General features: G+C 50.9%; 1 protein-coding gene across 2 annotated transcripts; it reads right to left on the bottom strand.

Moving 5' to 3' along the window:
• Window positions 1–4,731: 4,731 nt before the first annotated feature.
• On the bottom strand, window positions 4,732–23,205 carry MGAT3 (beta-1,4-mannosyl-glycoprotein 4-beta-N-acetylglucosaminyltransferase). Of its 2 annotated transcripts, none has more exons than XM_075077608.1 (2): window positions 22,957–23,205; window positions 4,732–6,297 (listed from the first exon to the last, which is right to left on the bottom strand). In XM_075077608.1, exon 2 carries the CDS (start codon window positions 6,294–6,296, stop codon window positions 4,788–4,790), a length of 1,509 nt encoding a protein of 502 aa, XP_074933709.1. In that variant the 5' UTR covers window position 6,297; window positions 22,957–23,205; the 3' UTR covers window positions 4,732–4,787. The 2 variants fall into 2 exon arrangements, with proteins under 2 accessions (XP_074933709.1, XP_074933714.1); XM_075077613.1 differs by lacking the exon at window positions 22,957–23,205 and adding an exon at window positions 7,397–7,624.
• Between the last annotated feature and the right edge of the window lie 774 nt (window positions 23,206–23,979).

Raw genomic sequence — 23,979 nt, 5'->3', positions numbered from 1 at the left:
CACCCCCTTACCTCCAGCTCCCCCTCTGTTTCTATAATAAGAGCAAATTTGTCCAACATCCCAGAAATTGGAAGGGAGTTTCTTTTTGGGGGGGTGGGGAGAACACAACGATGGAGGGATTCGGGGTTCATTCTCCCACTCACTTCTCTCCTTTCTCACCAAGGTTTGAGGTCAGTGAAGCCAAGACAAGTCATCCCTTCCCTCCTCACCACCAGTGTTCACTAATCAGACCAGGGGTGACCCCAGACACATATCTTCACAGTGCAGAGGCATAGCAGCCACAGAGATTGCTGGCAGGAGCTGGGAGACAGGGGCAGAGCCTGGGGGATGGTTGGAAGGGGAAAAGACACTACCATCCCACAAGGACACACCAAAGGGGGGCAGATGGGAACAAATACCCATTCTGCACTGACCCTTTCCCCCCACCCCAACTCATACCTTACCTGTAGGCCAGAAAATCCCCTCATTTACCTGCCACAGAGACACAAAGAACAGGCTGGCCTGAGCTGCACAACAGCAAACACCTCAGCAGGACACACGGATTGGAGAAAGCAACAGGAAGAGCGGACTTGAGCACGTTGTCCTTCATACCAACCACACAGACACAAAACCACCCCATCTTTTCTGTCCCTCGCTTGGGTACAACATTACCCCCAGTCCTCTGGAGGGGCAAATATGGTCAACCTGCCCTGTTCCCTCTGCTTTAGGAAGCTCACCTGCTACAGGTCCACCAAAGCCCATATCCTTCCCTTCACTTGGGGCGAAGAAAGATGATGAGTTCCCCACTCCAAAGCCATGCATGGGCACACAATCCCTTTTTTTTAGGTAGAAAGCACAGAGAGAGACAAGAGCAGAGGTGGGCAGAGAGAAAGAAGCACAGGGTTTGAGGATGCCACACACTGCCTCACCTACTACCTGGCGCTCCTTTGCACCAATTAATTTGAAGGTAGAAAGGGTTCGGGCAAGAAAAAGCACAGAGCTGAAGATGGCTGCAGGGAAAGGCTGGCAGTGCTTTCCCACCTTCCACCAGATGGCTTTGCTCCCAGAGATGCAGCAGGCACGTGGCTTCACTACTCATGACTGCAACAACCAACAGACATCAGGCTCTGGTGGTCTGATCCCAGTTCCAGCCCAGGGGCAGAATGGGGTTTTTTTAGTCCTTCCCTTCTCAAACCTCAGCACCTGGTTCAGACAAGGTCAAGGAGCCTCAACTCTCACCTCAAAGAGTTCAGCATTGGGAAATGAGGATCTGATACAAACCTGCCCCCTCCTTTGCCTCTCCTACCACCCCACACACCCACATGATTTTGGGTTCCCCCTTGCGGAAGTTGTCTGGGAGGGTGGCTGTCCCCTCTGCGTGCTGGCTGCAGAGGTCCCAGAGCAGCAGTACAGGCAAGGCTGGACAGAGGGCAAGGTACCATCTTAGGAAATCACTGTGCAAAAGTCCCCACCCCCTCCAGGGACAAGGAAGATTTTTAATGACAAGCACTCTAGCTCCCTAAGGATAATAAACACAGGGTTAGCCAGACAAATTAGACAGAAACATTGACTGGTTTGGCCTTAAATCAAAAAAATGTTTAAATGATTCTTAAGAGAAAAAAACACAAAAAAGAATGCATTTCATCTGTAAAGTCCCTTCTTCCCACCACAACAGAAGTCTGTTTAAATTTAAATTTCCTAAGAATAAGGAAGTGAATAAGTCCAGGAGAAGGACAGGGCCAGATTCCTGCAGAAGAACCCCAGTACTGCTCTTCCAGTAGAACCTTCTCCTCCTGTCCAAAGGGGCAGAAGGGAGAGGCAATTAGGAGGGAGAGGCAGAGAATGATGGAGCAAATGGTGGAAAGAGAGGGGAGAGAAGGCAACAGGCTGTACTTCAGGAGTAGAAGATCCAGATATTGCAGCTGTGGGCTCATCTGAAACTCCCAGGAGACAAGGGCCATACTTCAGTGGTGAAAACATGACTTGAAGCACACTAAAAATGCCCAAGGACTCCCTACCCACACCCATGCACAGGAAGGACTGGTAACAGGGCAAAGGCGGCTCCCATTGTAGAAGACAACGAGGTGCAGCCCCAGCACGCATGCATTTTATCCCCTGCTTCATGGGGCTCTGGTGCTGCCAAAGCACCCACTGAAAGACTGGCTTCTCTTTATCTCCTGTCTTCAGCAAGGTCTGGCACTGGGCTTGTGTTGTTACTGAGCTAAGGCAAAGCCAAAGGTCTAAGAGAGATCTCAGGCTCCCTTCCAAGAGTAGAAGTGAAAAGTAGCTTCTTCCTTCCATACTTTTCTGCTACTGAATCCCAGGAGCTAACACACCTGCTCTCCTCCAGGTGCCTCTGGGGAAAGTGTGTTCCCCCTCATGCTGCAGCCCCAGTGCTAGTGCTCTCATCTTGCTCAGCGCAGGCTCCTCCTCTCTCAGCTGTGTCCCCGTTTCCCTATAATCTCTCTATGCTCAAGACCTCCATGCAGCTGCTTGGCACAAGGACCGCCTGACTGACACAAGACTCCCTCCTGCTGCATCAACAAGCCTGGACTTAGAAGAGCAACAGCTTCCCTTTACGGGAAGAGCATTCTGCCTACCAAAGTTTCTCCCTCTGTTCAGTTCCAATAGGGGCTTTTCTATCTGTGGGGAAGACACAGCAGAAGAACTAACAGTGACTTAAACACACACAACAACAAAAACCAGGTTCCTTCAGTTCTTGTAAGCAGTCATTATGGCACATGAGATAGGGAAGGAGCTAAGATGAACTCCATCTCAGTTTGACCAGAAAAAGATGTTAATCTTCATTCTGTTCCAGCCTCTGTCTTATTAGGCAATCAAGTTATTTTGCTTGATGTTTTTCACCTCTCTAGAGAGGGAAATAGGAGGGAGAAAGAGAGAGATACAGAGATAGGAATGAGGCACAAGGGTGGGAATAGGCTGGACAACACAGGAATATGGAGCCCTGATGGAGTTAATGGCAATGGAAACCCTCCTGCTTCAGCACAACTGGCCTGATGTCAGGGTCACTCTTCTTATGCCAACATTTTCCTCCTCCATATGATCCTCACTTCTCTTCTTGGAACATGAGCCAGTCTTTCCACTGCAAGGCTAACAGAGCAAGTTCATCATGTTTTTCACCCTCCACCCACTCCAGACCAGGCTCTAGGCACCTCATCAAGCCATCTGCTAAGGAAGGGTGATAAGGGTAGAGATGTGGATCTGCCTCTTCAATGACCTGAATCAATCCAATACAACAACAGGCCATATCCTCACTACCCATCACTGGCAAACTCTGAGCAGACACTGGCCCAAACAGCTGCAACTTGCATCCTCATAGATTCCCCTCTCCTCTGCATGGTCTTGTCTGCATGGCCCAGGCTGCACATGTGGGCTGCACGGGCTCTCCAGATTGCATGATGGTCCCAAAGCAGTCTCTTGGCCTCAGGAGGAGTCTGCCCATGGCCCCTTTCTCCACAAGCTCCCTCACCCTAAGAACAGACAGATAGATCACGTGCCTTGACAGGCTTTGTGTTTCCCACAATACCCATAACTGGCTCGGAGCTTTGCCCTTCTCCTCTCCCTTTTGCCCCACAGCAAGAAGGAATAGCAGCAGCAGAGGCAGCCAGAGAGGCACACAATGGTCCCACGTGTGTAGCACTGCTATGCAGAGCCAATTTTCTCCCTGGCCCTCTCCTATGAATTCCCCAAAAAGCCATCCATGCAGAGACAGAGATCACAGCTTCTGGATCCCAGCATTTCCTGCAAGCACGCATACCCAAGCCCAGCTATGTTCCCTTCCCCCGCAATACTGGTAACAAACGCCCACATGCATACCAAAACCATGCATGTTAGCACTCATGCACATAGGAAACCATGCACTTGTAAACATACACTCCCACCATCTGATTAACTCCCCTGCAGCTTATTCCAGCCCCAACAGAAGCATGTCCTGCAGGGAATATGCTTCAGCTTCTGTGGGCCAAGCCAATGCAGTGTTGTGGGGGCTGGGGTGAAAAAGGAGTTTGTTTTTTGTTCTGGTTTTTTTGGTTTTTTTTTTTTGTTTTTTTTTTTTAAAATCAGCTTTCTCCTCTGCTTCCTATCTGCCTGCTCAAGGATTGGTAGAGCATCAGGGCAAGATACAGCCCAGGACAGATGCATTAAGCCTGTGGGAGGAGGCTGCATCTTGGGGAGAACACTTTGGAAGCAAAGAATTTCCCTTCCCCAAAATACTCTTTGAATATAGAGGTATACAAAAAATAAACGCATACTGAGATGCTTTTGCACATTCAATCATCCAAAAAATGCCTGTGACACACATCTGCACACGTGACCACTTGCATCGGTTTGTGCCTGCTGACTCACACGCTCACTGAATAGCCCAGGCTTGCATCTGTGCTTGCTCCAATCCACAAAGGATGAGGGTGGACAGGAACAGCTGCCCTCTCTCCCCATGGGACCCTTCCAGCCTCCCCCGGCGGAAAATCTGCCAGCTGGCTGCAGAGATTCTCTCCAGCCAGCAGGAGAGGTCTGGGAGATGCAGGAAAGTCTTTAGGCTACTACCAGAGTAGGTCCCTAACACCTCTCCTCCTGCCCAGGCCTCCCTTCACATGACTGAGGAATTTTTGTCCCCAGGCATCACTGTGGGATGAAGGGAAGAAGAGAAGGGAGGGAGGGCAGAGACCCTGGAGAAATGACACACCCCATCTGGAACCAAAGAAAATAAAAAAAAGAAAGGAACAGACAAAAACACCCGATTCTTTCCCTTTGTTGTGAAGTTCTGATTTCCCACGCAAGTCCCTGTGGCCTCACCCAGCACCCTCCACTTTTCGGTAGGGGTTCTCCAACAAGTAGCGGAACCGCTGGTAGTTCTTGAGCAGGTACTTGGGAGCATACATCTGCTCCTTGGGGTCAGCGGGGGGATACTCCTGTGTAGTACCATCAAACCAGCCACCAGTTCGGATCAACTCCCGGATGTAGTTGAGGTCTCGTTTATCCTCGTAGTCACCCCAGCGGGGGAAGTCCCCATTCTGGGCTGACACCAGTTTGAAGTAGATCCCCTCTGGGGTGAAACACCAGGAGCAGTGCCAGCCAGCAAAGTGGAGAGGGCTGCCCAGCGACCACTGCACCAGGATGTGTCCTGTGCTGTTCTCATACTGCCGAAAGCCAGGCATGGTGTAGTACTCACGGCGCCGCAGACGGATCCCATCGGTAGCATAGACAGCCTGGAGCATCCCCATGGTGCAGCCCGAGACCACCTCCAAGGTGCCTGGTTGCTTCCAGAAGAAACCATAGAGCGACTTGCGCATGTGAAAGGCGAAGGGCTCCGTCCAGCCATCATAGAGCTTGAGGAAGAGCACGCCATCACGGGCCGGGATCTCATCAGCATCATCGATGATGAAGACGTCATCTGGGCGCAGGTTGCGGAGGCGAGAGATGCCATCCCGGGTGAGAAAGGTGCGCAGGTAATCATCAGCAATCCAGCCGTCCTGGCGGCCGCCGGGGGGAAAGTGGTCCAGGAAGACATAGAGCACCTTGTGGCGGATGTAGTCAAAGGAGCCATTGAGGAGCATCTCACGGAACTTGAGGGGCCGCGGCTCTCCGTAGGCTGTGAAGTTTGACTCGCACACCACGAAGGCGTCCACCACATCTCCCAGCTCGTGAAAGCGGACATCCAGCAGGTCAAACTCATGGTTGACGTTGATAGCATTGATGACCCGCCGGGGGATCTCCCGTGGCACAAGGCGGTCCTTGGTGGGCAGGTTGGAGTACTGGACAACAGTGGGGACCCCACAGCTGGGGCCATGCCAGCCTGGCAAGCACATACACTCCACCCACTTGCGCCGCTTGGTCCCACTAGCGCTCAGCGGCTTGCGAGCCGGCCGCCCTGAGGCTGCACCATCCACTCGCTCCTCTGGCCGCCCTCCCACAGGTGGCTTCTCCAACACCTTGGTGCCTGGTTTAAAGCAAATGCCGCCAGCTTTGGTACGGACAAAATATTCTGTCGTGTCTTCTGGCAGCACAAACTCAACTTTGTGCAGCTCTTCACTGGCTCTACTAGGAGGCAGGGGCTGGAGCAAGGGGGAGTGGGAGTACAGGGGTGTGCGGAGAAACTCTGCTCCCCCTGGCTCAGGGCTGACCTGAGGTGTGACGGGGGCATTGTTCCAGAAGAAGCTGGAGACAAGGTTGGGGCTAAGCGAAGCCAGCTCCCGAGGGAAGGTGACATAGGAAAGGGCCTTGAGGAAGTGCAAGAAGGAGATGAGGCAGAGACCAGCCATGCAGAGAGTCAGAAAGAGCTTATGGCGTCTCATCTTCATCCTGTGGAAAAGCCATGAAAAGGAAAGTCACATTCAATAGTTACTGAGGTGTAAAAAGTTTACCACTAGTAAGACGACAGGTTGGGGATGGCAGAAAGCTGGTCCAAATTCAGCATGCATTTTTCGAGACTTGAATCCAAGAACTACTCCCCCCACCCTTCCATGGGCCTTTTACACTCTGCTGGGTTACACTAAACTGAACCTCTTCTAGATCAGTCTTATAAACTCACAAAGACAAGAAAGGCACTGGTGGCAGGGTAAAAAGAATAACAGGAATTCATGATCTAGAGAACTCACTGCACTTGGCAGATTTGTCCCTGTTCATTGATGGAAACAAAAATGAAAGTAAGCCTCCTCATACCCTGCATCACCAGGGGACTGGAGGAAGATTAAGAGAGAGCAGGAGGGACAAGAGGGAGTAGGAGGTACAGGGTTGAAACATATCCGGTGTGAGAGGGGCAATTTTAAAGGACAGATCATTAGCCAGGCTGCCAGAACCAAGAAAACACCTAGGCTCCCCAGATCTTTTCAGCATTTGCTCAACACGTGCCCTAAAAAACCCCCTTGTTCCTAGGAAATGCTACCCAAGCTCACACACAGAACAGGAAGAAAAAAAATTAAGGTTCTGTCACTTTTACTCTTCTCCCATCTTTCTAAAGCCCACCCTATCTCCAAATGTTGCCCTTTGCTTTTCATTTTCTGTGGACCAGATGCCGAGGGTTTTTTGCATCTGGATCAAGGTGGCTAAAATAAACACCTAGCTGTCTCCACTGGTAACACTGTGCCTTCATGACAGACCCATGTCAGGTCAGCAGTAAACCAGCAGTGCAGAGCCCTTCCCTCCAAACAAAACAATTTATTGCCTTTGTCCTCTTCCTCCACCACCTCCCCTCCTCCAGCCCAGGCAGGGAACATAGAGCTGCTGTCAGGTAGAGAAGTAATTGAAGACTACAGCCCAAAAAAGGGCGGGGGGGGAGAGAAGAGAGAAAAAAAATTAAGCTCACCCAATGTTTTGCCAAGGAAAAGGAGAAAAGGTGCTTGCCTCCTGCAGTTTACAGAAGGGAAGGTTTGGGTGGAGGTGGGAAGGGGAACAAGGTCACCTGAAAGCCCTTTGCAATGCAGAGGCTATCCTCTCCTCCCTGTAGCATGAAACCCTCCATGCAGCAGCAGGTAAATCAGCAAAGGCACCCTCCAGGCCCCACGCACACTACATGCACCGCCGTGCTCCCTCCATGACATGCTCCCCCATGGCAGCTCTCCACCCTGGCACCATCCCCTTCCTGGGGCCAGAGGTCCTGAGAGGCACCACACACCCTGTGCCATCACTTATGAACCCTCCCACCCAGCATGTAACAGTGCCAGCAACGCCTTCACAGGAGGCAGTCCCTGCTCCTGGGGGGGCACAGGGAGCCACCCCACACCACCTGTCCCTATGCAGGGGTTCTCCCTGTTGGCTCCTCACAGCCAACACGTCATGGGGCAGGTGCAGAAGGAAGAAGCACCCAGTCCACTCCCATCGCTTCAGTGGGTACTAAGTGAAATACAGCAAAGCATGTTTACTGATTAACTTGGAGAGAATGTAATACTAAAGTGAAAAGTCATAAAGCATTTAGACAGATAGCAACTCCTGAAAACAAAATATATCCGGTTCTCTACAGATGCCTCCAACACAGGTTTTGGTAGAGTAGTTGTCTGCAGTTATGCCTTACACCTCAGCAACAAGTGTTTCTGGACACTTTGCAGTCACCTTTTAGTGGAAACCACTGTCCACCAAGGCAGTGTCTTACACTCAGGTGGCACCATGAGGAGTCCCACATCAAGCTCTGAAAAGGGGGACTGTGGGCCTGAAGCTGGTGGAAGAGTTATGACATGGCCATGGGAATGAGAAAAAATTAAAAGAAAAAACCAAAAAACCAAAAGGGAGACTATGATCTTAATTGTTAATATTTATTACTTTTTTTTTGTACTTTGGACATTACACAAGGCAGGATCCTGGCTTTGTGCACACCCAGGAGGCCATCTTGCCAGGTGGGCTGGTAAGTAGAAATGCAGGCTCTCCTAAGGGGACCACGCAGGGGGAGGGCCCTTGCCTCCTGCACCCACCTGCCGCAGCCCCACAGCCTGTCCTCACATGCCTAGTCATGGCCTGGGTTGTGGGAGGCCATCTCTGGGGGCTGGATGCTCTCCTGGTCAAAGCCAAAGGACCATCCTGGGGCTTGCTGTCAAGCTTTCTTCATTGGGGAAAAAACAGGGGGACCCCAAGAAGCATCGCGTCATGTCCCAGGTTTGTTTTGGTGGTTTTTTTTGTTTTTTTAAGGCTCCGTTAACATCTTGTTGTAGCAGTGAAATCACTTGCAAGGTAGATGAGCATCCGCTGCCTTTTCCTTGCATGTCACCAGTTTTTGCTCTGTCTTGAAGTGTGGGGAAGAGAAGGGCACAAGGGAGCTGAAAACACAAATTAGCAGTGACTGGCTGTCAGGAGAAAATGTCCCTCACTGGTAAATTAGTACATGTTTCTCTGATCAGTGTCCTGCGCTTTCTCTAAGACATTACCTCCAGACATCGGGTTGTGACTCAGATGCTGAAACCCAGGAAAGATGAACGGCTGGCCTGCTCCAATAAGGCAATCCCAATGGTAATTACTAGCCAGGTAATGCTGGTTTCACTCCAGTTCCTACAGGACATACAAATGCAGGGTAGTCTATTTCCTCCAGGCCAACCCAGGACAGAGGACAGGGGCTAAAGGAGTTGCACAAGGCACATCATCCTCCCAGATGGCTGCAATTGTCCGCATGCCATGGTAAATTCCCACACAAAAGGTCATAACTTGTGACATTCAACAAACTGCTTCACTTTCTGGGATGTGGTCTGCCTTGTCAACATAGCAGGACACATGGTTTTAGGAAGTAAACCATGTTTTCCTCATTTGACATTTGCATACATGAGTATCTGTCAGGCTTAGCACGCAGCTCTTCACCCACTGGCAAATCTCAGCCCATGCACAGCTGAGTGACTCCTGCTATTGCAGTCTGTGCCTGGGAGAGCCAGGCTGGTGCACACAGCCCTCCCCTGCAGCTCTGCCAAAGCAAGCTGGCCCTGCAGTACCCTCTGCTGTTTTACTGCTGACATGTCCCAGGAGGCAATTCTCACTGCTCAGTTGCCTTTGTTAGGGAGTGGGGACATGAACACATTCCCTATCCCCTTCTAAAAGGAGGGAAGCAAAGAAGCAAGCTGTGTCCTCTTCAAAACTGCTTCCCTGGGAACCACCTCCATTCTCACATGCCATGGATTCTTCCACCAGGGAGTGGAGAGTACTCATGCACCCTTGGGTGGGCTGAGATGCTAAAAGCCATCAGTCACGTACCCTTTCCCACATCCTCTGATCAGCACTGCAGTGAAAGATGTGTCTTTGAGCAGTAGCTAATTGGAGACAAAGGCCAGCAGGGGAGGAAGATGTTATTACCCACCTTCCCCATCCAGAATATTTACGTGTGCTGGAAATGAGAAAGGAGGTACCAGTCAGGGAGACATCTCAGCTTGTCATAAAAGAACCCAGCTGCACTATCACAAAGCAGCCATCAGTTACCAGGAACACAGAAAATAGCAAGAAAAGATATTTCCCTTCTGACAATTTTGAGTGAGGAGGGGGGAAAAAAGTCAACTTTATCTCAGGGAGAGTGATCAAGTTGCTGTCAGGTTAAAAACAACAGCAAGAAACGCTTTAATGTTCAAGTAGAAGAAAAAGCCAGAAGGAACATGGACAGTCAGCTCCATTAAGACAAAGCTCTTTAGGGAACACACAGTTATAAACCACTTCAGCAACATTCAGTCTCAGCAAGACAAGCTGAAAGCTTCTTTTTGTAAGGGATCCCTTTGATATTTCCTTGCTTGAAGTATGCATCTACCATGCAAGGGAAGGGCTTTCAGAGAAGGAGGAAAGCTAGAAGTGGTATGCATATGAGTTATCCCCAGGCACCTGTTACCATTTTACTTTGCCATTATATCAAGTGACCAGTTGATTTATACCATTCTGAAATCTCCTGGTTTTTCAAGGAGCCAGAGAGAAAGATATGTACCTCTAAGAGCTGGCATTCACCAGTCCTAGTGTTCTTTTCTGGGGGACCCTGGCAAGAAGCCATGCAACAGGCAACTGGATGCACGATATCCCACATTCCGTCTCATTAGGGCATGGGACTCAAGACTCCCTAGACCTCTCCTGTGGCTACAGGAGGAAAGCTGCTGTGAGGACAAGTCAGAGTAGAAGCTTCTGGTTTTTTCCCCTGATACAGAGATGCTCATTTCTTTTGCCTAAAGTTACCCCACCACACCCATGCAGTTACATATTTGCCCATCACTCAGACACTTCAACACATAGCAATAATTCAAATTAGAATCGCTTTCTCACAGCAGATTAAATCCAACATGAATTCCATCCCCCACTCCACACTGAGGGCCAAACTCTCTCACTGCTCCAGCTAGAGGCAAATGAACAGGCTCCACACTTTGGAAGTATTAGTTCTACCTGCCATCCAGAGAGCAAAGGAATTACAACATGCATCAGGATCACAGTACCTCAAAACACTCAAATCTCAAGTTACTTTTGTCCTGCAAACACCCACAGAGGTAAAGAGAAACTACAAAACCTACTATTTGTCTACAGCTGACATGTGACTAGCTCAGGGACAGCAGGACTGCACATTGCTTAAGGATTGGAAGAAAAGATTATCCTACATAGCTGGACAGCAGGGAAAGTGGAATGAAACTGGGTGTACAAGAAGGTAGCTAGGGCTCAGCATTTCTCTCACTTGAACGATGCCATAGTGTTTCCAGGCACTAGGAGGATGTCAGCAGGAAGTTCTGGCAGTAACAGTAAAAGCAGGTCCATATCAGCTTCCGTTCAAGTTTCAAGGATGGAATACAACATTCTTCTGCGACCTTCAAGAGCTGCTGTCCACAGCACTAATGCAAAACAGCAATACCTCATGCTATGCATTTCCTTTGCAGCTTCAAGGCAAGCTGAGCACAAGGTGCCACTGACTTGCTGCCAGCACCACCAGTTGTGGCAAGACGCTGAGCACAGTTACTCTCCAAGTAAGGTCAGGAGAAGGGAGAGCCAGGCTTTGCCCTAAGCATCTTTCCTCCCTTTCTACAGGGAGGTAAGCACGTTTAATAGGGTGCCACCATAGCATCCATTTAATTTCCAGAGCTGCCACCCACACACCATTAATGGGTGTCATCAAGCCAAGAATCTACACGAGGATAATATGAGGCTGGCCAGGGAAGGGTGGCAGCACAGCTGAGAAACCAAGGCATTGCCTTCCCCTTCCCACCAAAGGCAGACACATGATGCACATCATGTCAGCTACAAACCTCAGAATTGTGTGCAAGGCCTTGCTAGGCCTCAACCGACCAGAAGCATCTGTGGTCAAAGAGAAAACAGGTGTCTCTCTTCACACATGCTCCTGTAGGAAACCTAAGTGCTCCATGCCAATAGCTACAATCTGCTGCATATAAAAACCAAGACAGATGCAATACAAAGCGTCCAGCTTTTTAAGCACTGTGGCATCTCACCTCTTCAATTCCTGGAAGCACAGTACCTTTGGACTCCACACTTTCCATAGGCTTCTGCTGTTTTAACTGTTTTCTCAAGCGTCTTGTCCTGCTCTTTGGTGGATTAAGCCTTGGTTATTTTAGATGCCGCATCTCCAGCCACAGCAAGATGATAGCTCTACACTCTGGGACAAAGCAGTGCTTACCCTCCATACAGAGCACACAGGACCTGGAGATAGAGTGGTCTTTGTTGACAGTATTTTGGCTCAAGACTTCCAGAAGTCATCAAAATAGACCAGCATCTGAACACCTTCAGAGTCCGTTATAGAACCCTTCACTTGAACAGATTGTTCTTACTATAACTACCATAATACTAATAGCAGCATAATTATATAATTCTCCAGCCCCCAGTTTAAAAAGATCTGCTCAGAGAAGACTAGAAAACTCTGCTGAAATCCAATAATGGCCTATGAAACACCAATTTAATTTTATCCAATTAGTACTTGGACATCACAAGGGTACAGTACTGCATGCTAAAGAAAACTTCAAGCTGGATTTCCAACTCCATTGGAATCTAACAAATATTCTTCTCAGTATCTTTCAGCTGTACTGGGCTCCCTTGTAACTAATCTCCTCTCTCCAGCTAAAGCCAGACTCACCATAGGAATTTCCATGATTCCAGGGATGCCTCAAACACTAATCCTTCAGATGCTCTCAGAAGCCAGTTTTAACTTCTCAGCACCACCAGTCTAGGTGCTCTTTCCACTAAAGGAGAAGCAGCCCTTCTATCCTCTTTTCTCCTTTGCTTATGCCCGATATCCTGGAATGACTCTTCCTCAGCCCTTCTTACTCTCTCCTCAAAATATCTGGTTCCACGAAGACTGCTGTGATGGCCTTGGAGATTGCATCACCACTTGGCTCCAAGATGGGGTCTCTCAGGACATCAGAGGGCGAGCTGAGGCATTGCTCATTGCACTCTGCAGTACACGCACACCTCAAGGATGCAAGGCCTTTCAGGCAAATACAACACTGCTGCTGCTCACTGCTTCAAGTGAGCAGCGGTTACAGCACTGCAAAATGGAGTTGGCTAGTTCTTTTGCTACTTGGCTTTGATGTCTTACAGGGAAGGAATGCTCCATCATGAGACAAGGAATAGGAAAGGAAAAAGGGACAAAACTACACAAGAAGGCAATTTATGTCCTCAGACAGGCCACGGGGTAATCAAAGAAGCATGCAAGAACTCCCAGCTAGTCTTGGTGTCTTGCAGAGAGAGATAGGACAAAACCATTTTGTCTGAGGATAAAAGAAAATTACACTTTCAGAGACTTCAAGTGAGGCGTGTGGTAACACAGGCTGTTGTTTCATAGGTTCTCTCCCCTCACTCACCACCTTCACAGCTCACCACCCCTCAGTTGTCAGTTGTATGAATTCAAGTTGTCAATCATATGAAAGTCTTCTTTGTAAAGCCAAATCAGCAGCAGATCTAACTGGGTTAAAAATAAACCTCAAGAAAAGTGCCTAGGCATGGGAACAAGCAGCTGACCAGCAGAAACTTTCTGAATTATTTCACCCATTCGCTTCTTACCAAAACTGTGGTATCATGTTGATACATCCTCAGACACTCAAAATTACAGGACTTTAAGCACTGTTCAACTACCATGAGCTCACTAACTCCTCCCAGCAGCATCAGGGAAGGAGCACATCTCAAGGAGGGATCTGGAAGAAGCAGCAGTAGGTAACAGCTTTCAAAGCAGACCCTGGCAGGCAGGCCATCTAGGCCAAGCAAGTGGAGTACAAGTCACAAATCCTGAGAAGAGCACCAAAATGGGCCATCAAGATTACCCTTGGAGCTGAGGGCCCATGGGTGAAGAGCACATGGCAGACACGAGCCAGACCATGCACATAAACCATGTGCAAAGGGAAGCAGGAGACTGGGGACTGGGTGACAACCTAAGCAACAGGGAGATGCAGGTTGAACAGCCCAGAAGAAGGTGAGGTGGGTGCCACATGGGCCCAGAGTGAGGCAGTTAAAGGAGGAAGGAGGCAAGAAGCACTTGATGCCATGGTGATGGGTGGAGAGCACAGACCCACGCAGGCAGGCAGAAACCAAGTTGCCTCCAGCTATTTTTGAAGCGGGTGGCAGTTGTTTGCATCCCCAGGATAAAAGCTCTCCAAGACAGATCGAGGAGGGGAGTAATTAAACCCCAGGAAGACAATAAAGAAGGGCCATGGAACAGCAGCAAGATCCTAGCAGCCATGGAGAAGAGCTGGCCCTCCATCCCCGCCCTCTTTCCTCCCCCATCCATCACCAACCACTTGGGGTTTGGCAGTGCACTCATTTTCCCACAGTAGCAGATCTATTACTGTTTAGAAGAGCCTTCCCAGCTTCTTCCTTCCCCTCCTCCCCTCCTTTCAGGCCACAGGGGTCCTGCTTGGCAGCCCCCAGATCCCCCTCTTCTCTGAATGTCTGGTGACCAGCCAATCCCATGCAAAGAACATTAACCCCTCTTCACCAGGAACAGACAGAGAAACCTGACTCCATGCTGAGAGGTTTCTCTAGGGTGTCTCTCCCTCCTTCTCTCCTCCCCACCATTCTCTCTCCTCTTTCCTCATTCCTTTTATTTCTCAAAAGCTAACTCCAGCCCTGGGAGTGTCACGTCTTCCTGAGAACATTGCACAAACCCTTGGGAATTTTTCTTGGACCAAGAACAGACCCTTATTTATTTGTCACTTCTGCCTTTGTTCTTCATTTCCTCTTTCAAGACTTAGGCAAGACCTCGACACAGTGCCGCCTGGATTCCCCGCTGCCACTTCACTTTGTTATTATTTTCAGAAAGAAAGCACTGATGGGCAGAGCTCTTCAATGCCTTGGCCCAAGGCAGAAGTGAATCAGCCTAGACTCCCACCTCTGGGGTGGACAAAAGGCACAGACTCGGGGGCTCTGCAGAGCACCTCAGGCTCTGGCTTGCAGAGTCAACCCCCTGCTTATGTAATCCTTCCAATTGCAGCATCACAGCCCCTCGGATTAAATCCACACAAATCAAATCTTCAGTAACGCTCTACGCCAGTAACAGGCATATGGCACCACAAAAAGGGGCAGTTTCCCAGAACGAAATCAAAAGCCTCCTAATGCACTTAACTCAGGGTCACATAGATCTCTCTTCTGCCTCCCACAGACGGCTGGATCTTGTTTACAGGCATTGCAGCAGGCCTGGGTCTCAACAATATGTTTACTACTTCTGTACAAACATTCCCTTTCACTAAGCAAAGCAGTACCCTGATCTCCAGATTAAACCAAGCAGAAAGAACTGGGAGCAGGTCTATGGGGAAAAAGGGAGAGCTAGTATTCATCAGCGAAGTCAAATGCCAGCCTAGACATCACACAGGTTTTGGGACCATTTGTCTTCACATTATTTCCTTAGATTGCCTTATTTCTTGAGAAGGATGAGGAGGAATTTTGCATTTAACCAGTCGCTGGCATCTCTGAGAAGAGGTAAAACCGTTTGATGAAAGAATGGGTTTTGTTTCAGTCTGAAGAAGCTGAGAACCAGGTCAGGGCCAGGTGGGACAGCACAGCTTGTTGAAGGGACACATGGTGATTGTCTGACCAACTGTTCCCCAAATGCAAAAGCCACAAACCAACACTGTGCAGATAAACAGGGAAACTGAGCATTTCTGCTTAACAGTACAGTATACAGCAGTTTACTGCCACGATCACTTGATTAGAGGCCAAGTTCCTCTCCCTCTCCACCCTCAGCCCTTTCCCTCCACTTTCAGGTCTTCAGTACAAATATTTATCTTGAACTCTTAATGGTTTCTGATAAGTCAGCTGCCACAGACATGTAAGAAAGAAAGGAGACGAGGAAGACAAAACAATGCATAAGCACACCATGAAAACTCATGATGAACAAGAAGGATGTGCAATGCAGGGGGGGAAGCTGTGGTCATGCTGAAGTCACCAAGACAAGCAGGGCAGGAGTGGGACAGCCTATCTGCATGGCACAGCAATCTGCCAGAAGCAGAGGGCCAAAGCGCATTAAGCTCATATGTAGCTGGGGTGGGTGCTCAGCCCACCCAGTTCTTCACAATACTCTGCTGCAAGAATCTGTAAAAAAATGCCCCAGTCTCCCCTCCGCCCTCAACTGGTTGCTCTTCACGGTTTAATCACTGAGAAATGATGGGAATTTCTGCTGCACAGTTTGCTGCTCAACCACCTGATCTTTCAAGTCTTCAGGTCCTGATGATCTCTTGTAAAGTCCAATGGACTGTGTCATGCCAAAGCTAAAAACCACTTTGACATGACAAGACGGGCCTTTGAAAGAAAAAAATGCTCAAGATTCTGAATATTTTAGAGAGTAGTCCTGATGATCCCTGCCCCAGATCCACAGCACAGCACTGTAACTGAGTTGGGGAACAAATCCAAACACCAGATTCACTGTCTCCAGGCTGACACCATCTCTTTACTGTAAAGACAAAGCTCTGAACTCAGAAACCTCTTGCACAGTCCCAAGCCATGGAGATGCTCCACAGTATCACACGCCTGAGTGATATGGAAACCAGAACTGGATTTTTAGGGCAGTTCAGCCACACAGAGGCATATGCGAACAAACATGGGCAGAAAGGAAGCCCACAGCACTTCCTCAATACTAAGTGATAGACTCTGGATGCCTGACAAACTTCCCTCCCCCCCAGCATGCACGGGAAGCAAGAAGACTCTGTTCCAGAGCACAACTGCACTATAAATAATTCAAGAGACTGCTAAATTATGCAAAAGCAATCCCATCATCCCCCTGGCCAAGCTGAATGCAGGTGTGGTCAACCTTTGCTCCAAGAGTTGCTGCTGGATAGGGATTTTGAGGCCATGGAGGCTCTGTGCCAATAGCACATATCTGAGAGCACAATGGCTACTTCCTAAGTCAGGCCTGCACCAAACACCAGCACGACAGGAGGTATTTGGGGACACAGGGCTAATGGGGAAAGAGCAATTCCAGTAACCCACCTCTTCTCCAGAGCAATCACATGGCCCCAGAAAAAAAAAACAACACACAAGCAAATCATGTCCCCTTCAAGCAAGGCTGCTTGGTACATCTTGCCTCCGTCAATTGTGGTTAGTGGGCGAAAGCTGCAGCTGGACAGCACTGGCACAGCAAGGTAGGGAGAAGACTGCTGGTACAGGTGGGAAGGAGAAAATGGAACTGAAAATGCTCTGGAGGCAGTAAAGAAAGAACAGTCTTGCTAGCACAAATAACATACAGGAAAGGCTGAGCTGAAAGCAGACAGAATCTCAGTCTGCTTTTCTGCCCCACTCTTTGCCTTTGGGAGATATTGCCTCCCTGAATATCAGGGCCACCAAGATTTCCCTCAGCAATGGGGTCATTAGAGAACAGCTTGCAGCTCACGCTGATCACTTTAGGGCACCGTTCTCCTGATTTACCCTGCCCTTTCTTTGCCTCAGAGCTGGCCCTTGCACTACAAGCTCCACAAAACCAGGACTTCCTCATACAGCATGAGCACCATCGGCTCTCAGCCCCTGCACAGGCAAACCCTCCTTCCAAAGCCCTACCTTTCCTGGCTCCTGCAGCCTTGAGAGCTGTCCATAACCAACATGCTCAGTCTGCACAGGCCTCCGTTGTCCTCCTTTTCCCTGCTGCCCAGCAAGAAGCATTTGTGCCAGGGAAAGGGGGAATAGAAAGTGCTACCATAGCCCTCTCTCCAGCCTCAGCGCAACCAGCTTAAAATATCAGGGCTCTAGCTTACCTTCCTCTTCTTTCTTAAAGGGCTCAGCATCTAGGAGAGACTCCCTTTCATGTCTCTTTACCACGCTGTCTCTCTTGCTTTCTGTTTAGTTCCAGTATCTGCATGCCAAGACAGGGGATCCTAACACAGATAAAGTCAGCGTAGCAGATACCTGCCTTTAGATCACAGGTTTCACAGTTGCTGAAGCCGTTATGCAGCGGGTCTAATTTGCATTAGTCTTTCAGTATGCTTCAAATCTGCTTGCTGCAGCTTTGGTATCATGTAAGACACATGCAGCAATATCCCAAGATAAAAATTAAACCAAAGCCTCAAAGAGATGACGGAGTCTGATTCTGCTTACTAACCTTGGCCCAACCTGTAAGGATTTACACACCGAGGGGGAAACGGCACTCTCCTAGGGAAAGGCAGCAGGGAGCTGGGATCATAGACTGGGCAGCAGATCAAGGAGGCGGCAGTATCTGCAGTGAAAAAGGCAGCAGGACCCAAGCAGTGACTAGAAAGTTATCGATAACCCCTGGCTCAGTACCTGTACCCAGCCCTTCTCTGGGATTTCCGAGATGGCCGGCGGCAAACCAAGTATAGGAAGTGTCATGCTTCAGTTGTTGCTCCCCTGCTGAGCCCCTGTGTGGGCATGCTGCTGCCTTGTCCATGCCTCAGTTTCCCTGGGTGGGAAATGGGAGAGAGACTTTTCTACCTCCAGGTAAGGTGTTGCCTAATTAAAAGAAGCTTAATGGGTTACTTTGAGGCCCTTGGAAAAAAACCTTGCCATAAAGTGCAACGCACTGAGATGAGCCTCAGGAAGAAGGGTTGCCCCCACTGCCTCTCCCCCTCTGGACAGCCACATCCACCTCTCCTGCTGCTTGCAGCTTATGCATTACAGGCTGAAAAAGACTGCTGACAGAGCTCAGTTTGGTCATACCCCACAGCCATGGACAAGTTTTTGGAAGAAAAAAAGAACCTATTTAGACACAGCCCTAGCTGGGGAAACAGGGAATGTTAACTGAGCTCATCAAGCTGCCTGTTCAGCTGGGCAGGGTTACTCAGTATGAAAGGCCAAGGCCCTCACAGTAAGCAGCTCAGGTAACTTTTGCTATCCTGAAGCACAGAATAATCACTTCCTAGGTCATGGCTCAAGTACAAGCCCTCGCTTTTTGTAAAGCGGCCAGTTCCCTTCATGCTTCTTCCCTCAACCTGTCTGATGAGAGCTCAGAGCACAGTGCTACACTCCCTTTCACCTATCAGCTCTACCAGGCAAGTTTCTGAGCACACAAATACACCTGTCCTGTTCCAGATATTCAGAGGTCTGAAGAGCAAGAGGTACCTGTTGTGCTTCAGGAAGAGCTTGAAGAGCACAAAGCCAGAAAGGGAAGGTAAAGAAATCATGTTTCTGCCTTCCCGAGAGCTATAACCAGAGTCGATTTCACAGGGACAGAGGCATGGAGTGCTCTTGTGCACCCTACGCTGCTGTTCCAGCACACGACCTCTGTTTCCAGTTTGTCCAAGAGAAGGTGGAACTCAGCAGCTCTGTGACTGCAACTTTGCCCTAGCCACTAAGACAAGCATCTGGTCCTGGCACCCTGCACAGCATTGCTACTGCAGCACAACCCTGACCCACACAGCCCAGCCCTAGCAACACACTTGCCTAACTCTACCAAAGCACCCCAAAACTGACCTGGAGCTGCCCACTATCCCAGCCTTGCCCCCTCCACATAGCTCTGCCAAGGCTCCTCAAGGCTAGTCTGCAGCACTGACCTGACAGCACAGTCCACATGTGCACTGCAGATGCATCACCACCTTTCCAAGAACATCGAAAATGGGGAACAGCAGGTGTTCCTCAGGCATACCCCCATGTCCCTTGCATTGCACTGCCCCGTGTGCCTACCTTCCCCAAATTTCTGATGCCACTGTAACATTTTGTTGTAGTACCACAGGACGCTATCCTACCATCAGGACAAATACAATGCAGCCTGACCTTTTGTTGCAGAGCCGACGGGTAACAGTAGGGAAAAGCAAGTGGGGACAACTAGCCACACTCTTCTAATTCTACAGTCAGGGCTGATAATGTGAACCAGCCCTTTCAGACACCTTACACTGACCTAAAGATGTGAAGATGCCTCTTGTGCCAGTCGGTACCCCCTCTGCCATCCTTCTCTGCTGGAGCTATTGTCAGCTGTACCAGCCTTCATTAGCACCACCTCCTCCAGCTACATCCCACTGACTGGGTCACAGATTCCAACAATGTACAAAGGGCTCATTTTAGAGCCACTAACCCCACCTAAAACCTAATCAGCCTTTAGGAATGAATGCTGGCCCAGCTTGCTCCATCTATCCATCACTAAATTCCCCCACTTCCTTCCTCCACCTTTGTGATCCAATGCAGGGGTAGGGGGGAAAACGTCAATTTGTGACAGCAGGTGCACCTTAAAGATACTATTCTCAAGATAGGAGGAAACTCAGACAGAGCAAGCTGAAAACTCAGCTATGAACCCTGCCCTGAGATGGAGTTTATCTCTGTTCACCAGCAGGCAAAAGCAAGGAAGGGACAGAGAGAGAAACTCACCTGTCCTAAGGTGCCCTTCACATAATGAACACACACAATAACACCTACACACACTGTCCTGAACAACTCCTGAACGAATGACTGCTAATGAACACTGGATTTATTGTAAGTATAAACTCTACAAAAGTCCATGCATTCCATGGTAAGTGTACCTGGCAGGACCCTATGTGCATGGCAACAAGCACCCAGCAAACACCCACCCACATTTGTCACACAAGCATCCCTCTAAGACAGGCAATAAGCACATTACACCAACCTGGCAGGCCACAGAGTCACACCATACTTAACCAGTTGCACATGGGAGAAGGAGAAAGGTAAACAAGGCATATGAGAAACGCATGAGCACACAAGCTTCATAGGTACATTCCCCAGGCAAACATACCGAGTGTATCTGTGCTTGCTGCTGTGCACCTGGCTGAGGTCAAGCAGGCTCTGCAACCACAGAGCAGCCCCAGCAACCCTCCAGACCAGCTATGCTTGCCTCATGTTGGGCACAAGGACTCTAGATAGATGTTTACAGTTATGAGCATCCCCTGAAGCTAACATCCATACAAATACATGCATTATTTTCCACCTCCTCTTCCTGACCTCCTTGCTGAAGCAACCCCTGCATACCACACACGCACCTCTTTCCAACCTTAGTGTTTGCAGGGAGGCAGAAAGCAGCTCAGTCTCTGAACAGAGTTTGGAAATGGTGCCTCATGCTGTGGGCACCTCCAATGGAGATGAGGATCAGCAGCACCTCACACCAGAGGTGTGTGAGCACAAAAGGCAGCAGCTGGGCCATCACATTATGAGCAAGGTGAGAAAACTCACCTGCAGCTAGCCAGAATCCCACCCCTCTAAGGATATAATTGCCATATCCAGGGCATTAATAAACAAGCTATGCAGGTATAACCAAGACTCCTCACAGGGAGGGAATGTTATACCTTGCAGTGGATTTCTTACCACTACTGCAAAATCACCTGAGGGTGTAAAGGGGCTATAAATCTTCCAGGGACTTTTATGACACGCAGTGGCAGAATCACAGCTCTGCTCCTGTGCTGTGGTTCACAACAGCTTTCATTTAAAATCTGTTTTGTATCTCCACAGGGAGGCTGGAGGCTCCCCAGGAACAGCTTACAGGACTGTGCTTCTCCCACCCCAGCACTACCTCTGAGGCTGAAAAAAACCAGCACAGGCACTATAGCTGTGTTTAGGGGAGCTTTGGAAATTGGAGGTATGCTTTGTGGGGGGGGGAGCCCATTGGTTTTCCCTCCTCTCTGAGATGGCTCCCCACTGTCTGAGGGTCAAGCAATGGCAGGTCCTGCTTGATTTCAGCTCTTCCCAGAATAGCTGGCAGCAAGCAGGCTTCAGCAACAGGAACTTGCAACTAATTCCTAAGTCACAGGCTGCATCTGGACTCAAACACCAGTTCTGCAGGTGGGATTTACAGAGCATGAGAGCCACCTTTTGAGGAGGGGGCCTGAAGAGCTCCTGCTGACTCACACCCTGCCAGGGTGGGGGACACGGGCAGGAGTAGGCGGAAATTTGAAATTCACTTTGCAGGGGGCTGCAGGTTCCTGGTGACTCAAGTCACACTTGTTAGCGGTGGTGCCACCAAGTGTTTTCACGGGCTTAAACTTCCCACTCAAGGGGAGGGATTTGGAGTTAACTGGAGGGCCATTCTCTGGGAGGGGAGGTGTTCCAAACCAATACCTTGTACTGGAGACAGGGCAGACTCTCTCCTGACCCAAGCTCTGTCCTAGGGTGGAAGGGAGAGGTGCAAGACCCCAGCTTCAGCTATGGGAAACAGGCAGGGCTCCCGAGTGTTCCAGGCATAGCTTACGGAAACGCAGTCTGCGGAAATTCCCAGAGGAAAACTACGGTCTGAGGCACTGAGAGGAGCCTCTCTCCATCCCACTCTGCACTCCCTCCCCTTGCTGAGCTGTCTGAGCAAGTCTAGAGCTGCAGCAGATGAAACGTTCCCCATCACCCTTGTCACGCTCACCCAGGGAGCGAAACTCTCACAAGGACAGAGCTACGCCTGCCTGTGCCACTCCAGCAGGACACACAGCTATTTTCAGCCCACAAACAACCCAGCAGCCCTTCACGAGTGGGGAGAACTTGGTTGCCCACATCCCTTTGCCACCAGCCCCCAACAAGGGGAGTGTAGCAATCTGACATGGAAATGGAGCAGGAGGAGAGGGGACGTTTGATGATGTTCATACACATCTATTTGTATGTGTTTTCCCTCCCACACACGCACTCCTGTTACTCCTTCTCGCTTGCTGCAGGCTTGGCACACATCCCCAGCCCGTGCCCTCCTCACAAGCCGAGCATGGGCAGCAGATGGGCCTTCGCTGCAGTGCCCCGGCCAGAGGGTGCCTCCATCCCTGGCGAGCCCGCATCTGCGGGCAGGGGGCTGGCAGCATCGCCTCCCTCCTCCCCAGCGCCGATGCTCCCTAGCAGGGGATGCCGGGATTATGGACTGGGGGGGGAGGGGGGGGCGGAGGGAGAGAATTAAAAAAAATAACACTAATATAAATAAATAAGGAGCGGGAAGGTGGGGGCTCGGCAGGGGATGACGCCGCACCCCCGGCCCGAGGCACAACTTGCAGGTGGCAGCGGCGGCGGGTGGGGGGCGGACCGAGGGGGGTGGGGGGAGGAGGGGGTCCCGCCGCTGCCCGCAGCGCCCACCGCCTCGGGGCGGCTCCAACGGGGAGGGAGAGATGGAGGGGGCTGTGCGCTGCTCCCCACCGCCCCCAGCCCCACCACCGCCGCCGCCCCCCCCCCTCCCTCCCACTCACTCACCCCCGGCCGGCGCAGCGTCGGTGCCCGCCGGGCCCCCGGCGGGGCGAGGCTGCCGCTCGCCCCCGGCCCGCCCGCCGCCCCCCGGCATGGCTCGGCGCCGGCCGCGGCGAGGCGAGGCGAGCCCGCAGCCCCCCGCCGCCTTCCTCCTCCTCGGAGCGGAGCGGCCCGGCACCTCCTCCCGGCCGCGGGAAAGGATGCGATGCGGAGCCGAGGCGAGCCCCGCCGACAGCGGCGGGCAGGGCTGCAGCAGCCCCTTTTGTGCCGCCCTCCCCGCCTGTCTCCTCCCCCGGCGCGCCCGCCCGCCCCCCCGGGCCGCCGCCGCCGCCGCCCGCCCCCCCCCCGGGGCACGGCACGGCCGCCCCCCGCCTCCCCGCACAAAGGAGCGCCTTGGAGGGGGGATCCGGGCGGGTGGGAGCTGTGGTCCGGGGGGAGGCCGGGGTTCCTTTATCGAGCGTGTTGCGGTAGCGAGTGCCGGGCCAGGCGGTGCCCCCCAAGGATGCTGCGGGGTCGAGGCAGAGCCGCGATGCCGCCCCGGAGCCCTATGGCAGAGCCGCCCCCCGCCGGCGGGGCAGCATCCCTCTCCGTGCCCCGGGGGGCGAGGGAGGGCAGGAGCGTTCGCTCTTTGGCGGGAGGGAGGAGAGGCGAGGTGGGGATGTGCGAGCTGCCCTGCCCAGCGACATCCAGGAAGTTTTGCTGCGGTGCCAGAAATAGAACCTGCGTCTGCTGACTCTCGATCCTGCTCCCCAACCGCAAAAGCTGCCTTAATTCAACTTTTCCTTGCCTTCTTCCTCATCGGGCCCATCTTTGGAAAGGAAAACAAAGGCAAGCCAAACCAAAACACGCACGCACACCCCCAGCCGAACAGCGTGGCAGCAAACATGCTGAAATGCAAGTGTGGGACCTCACCCCGCACAGCCAAGAGCTAACAAGAGGTCAAAAGGAAGCAGAACTGGAGTACACCCTTCCTTGTGATTTGATGGGAATTTAGAAAAACAGCACACTAAAAACAAAGTGTCGGTGCCA

The sequence above is a fragment of the Phalacrocorax aristotelis genome, chromosome 1 (assembly GCF_949628215.1).
Source record: "Phalacrocorax aristotelis chromosome 1, bGulAri2.1, whole genome shotgun sequence".
NCBI classification, from domain to species: Eukaryota; Metazoa; Chordata; class Aves; order Suliformes; family Phalacrocoracidae; genus Phalacrocorax; species Phalacrocorax aristotelis.
This window is presented reverse-complemented; position numbering and strand designations above follow the sequence as displayed.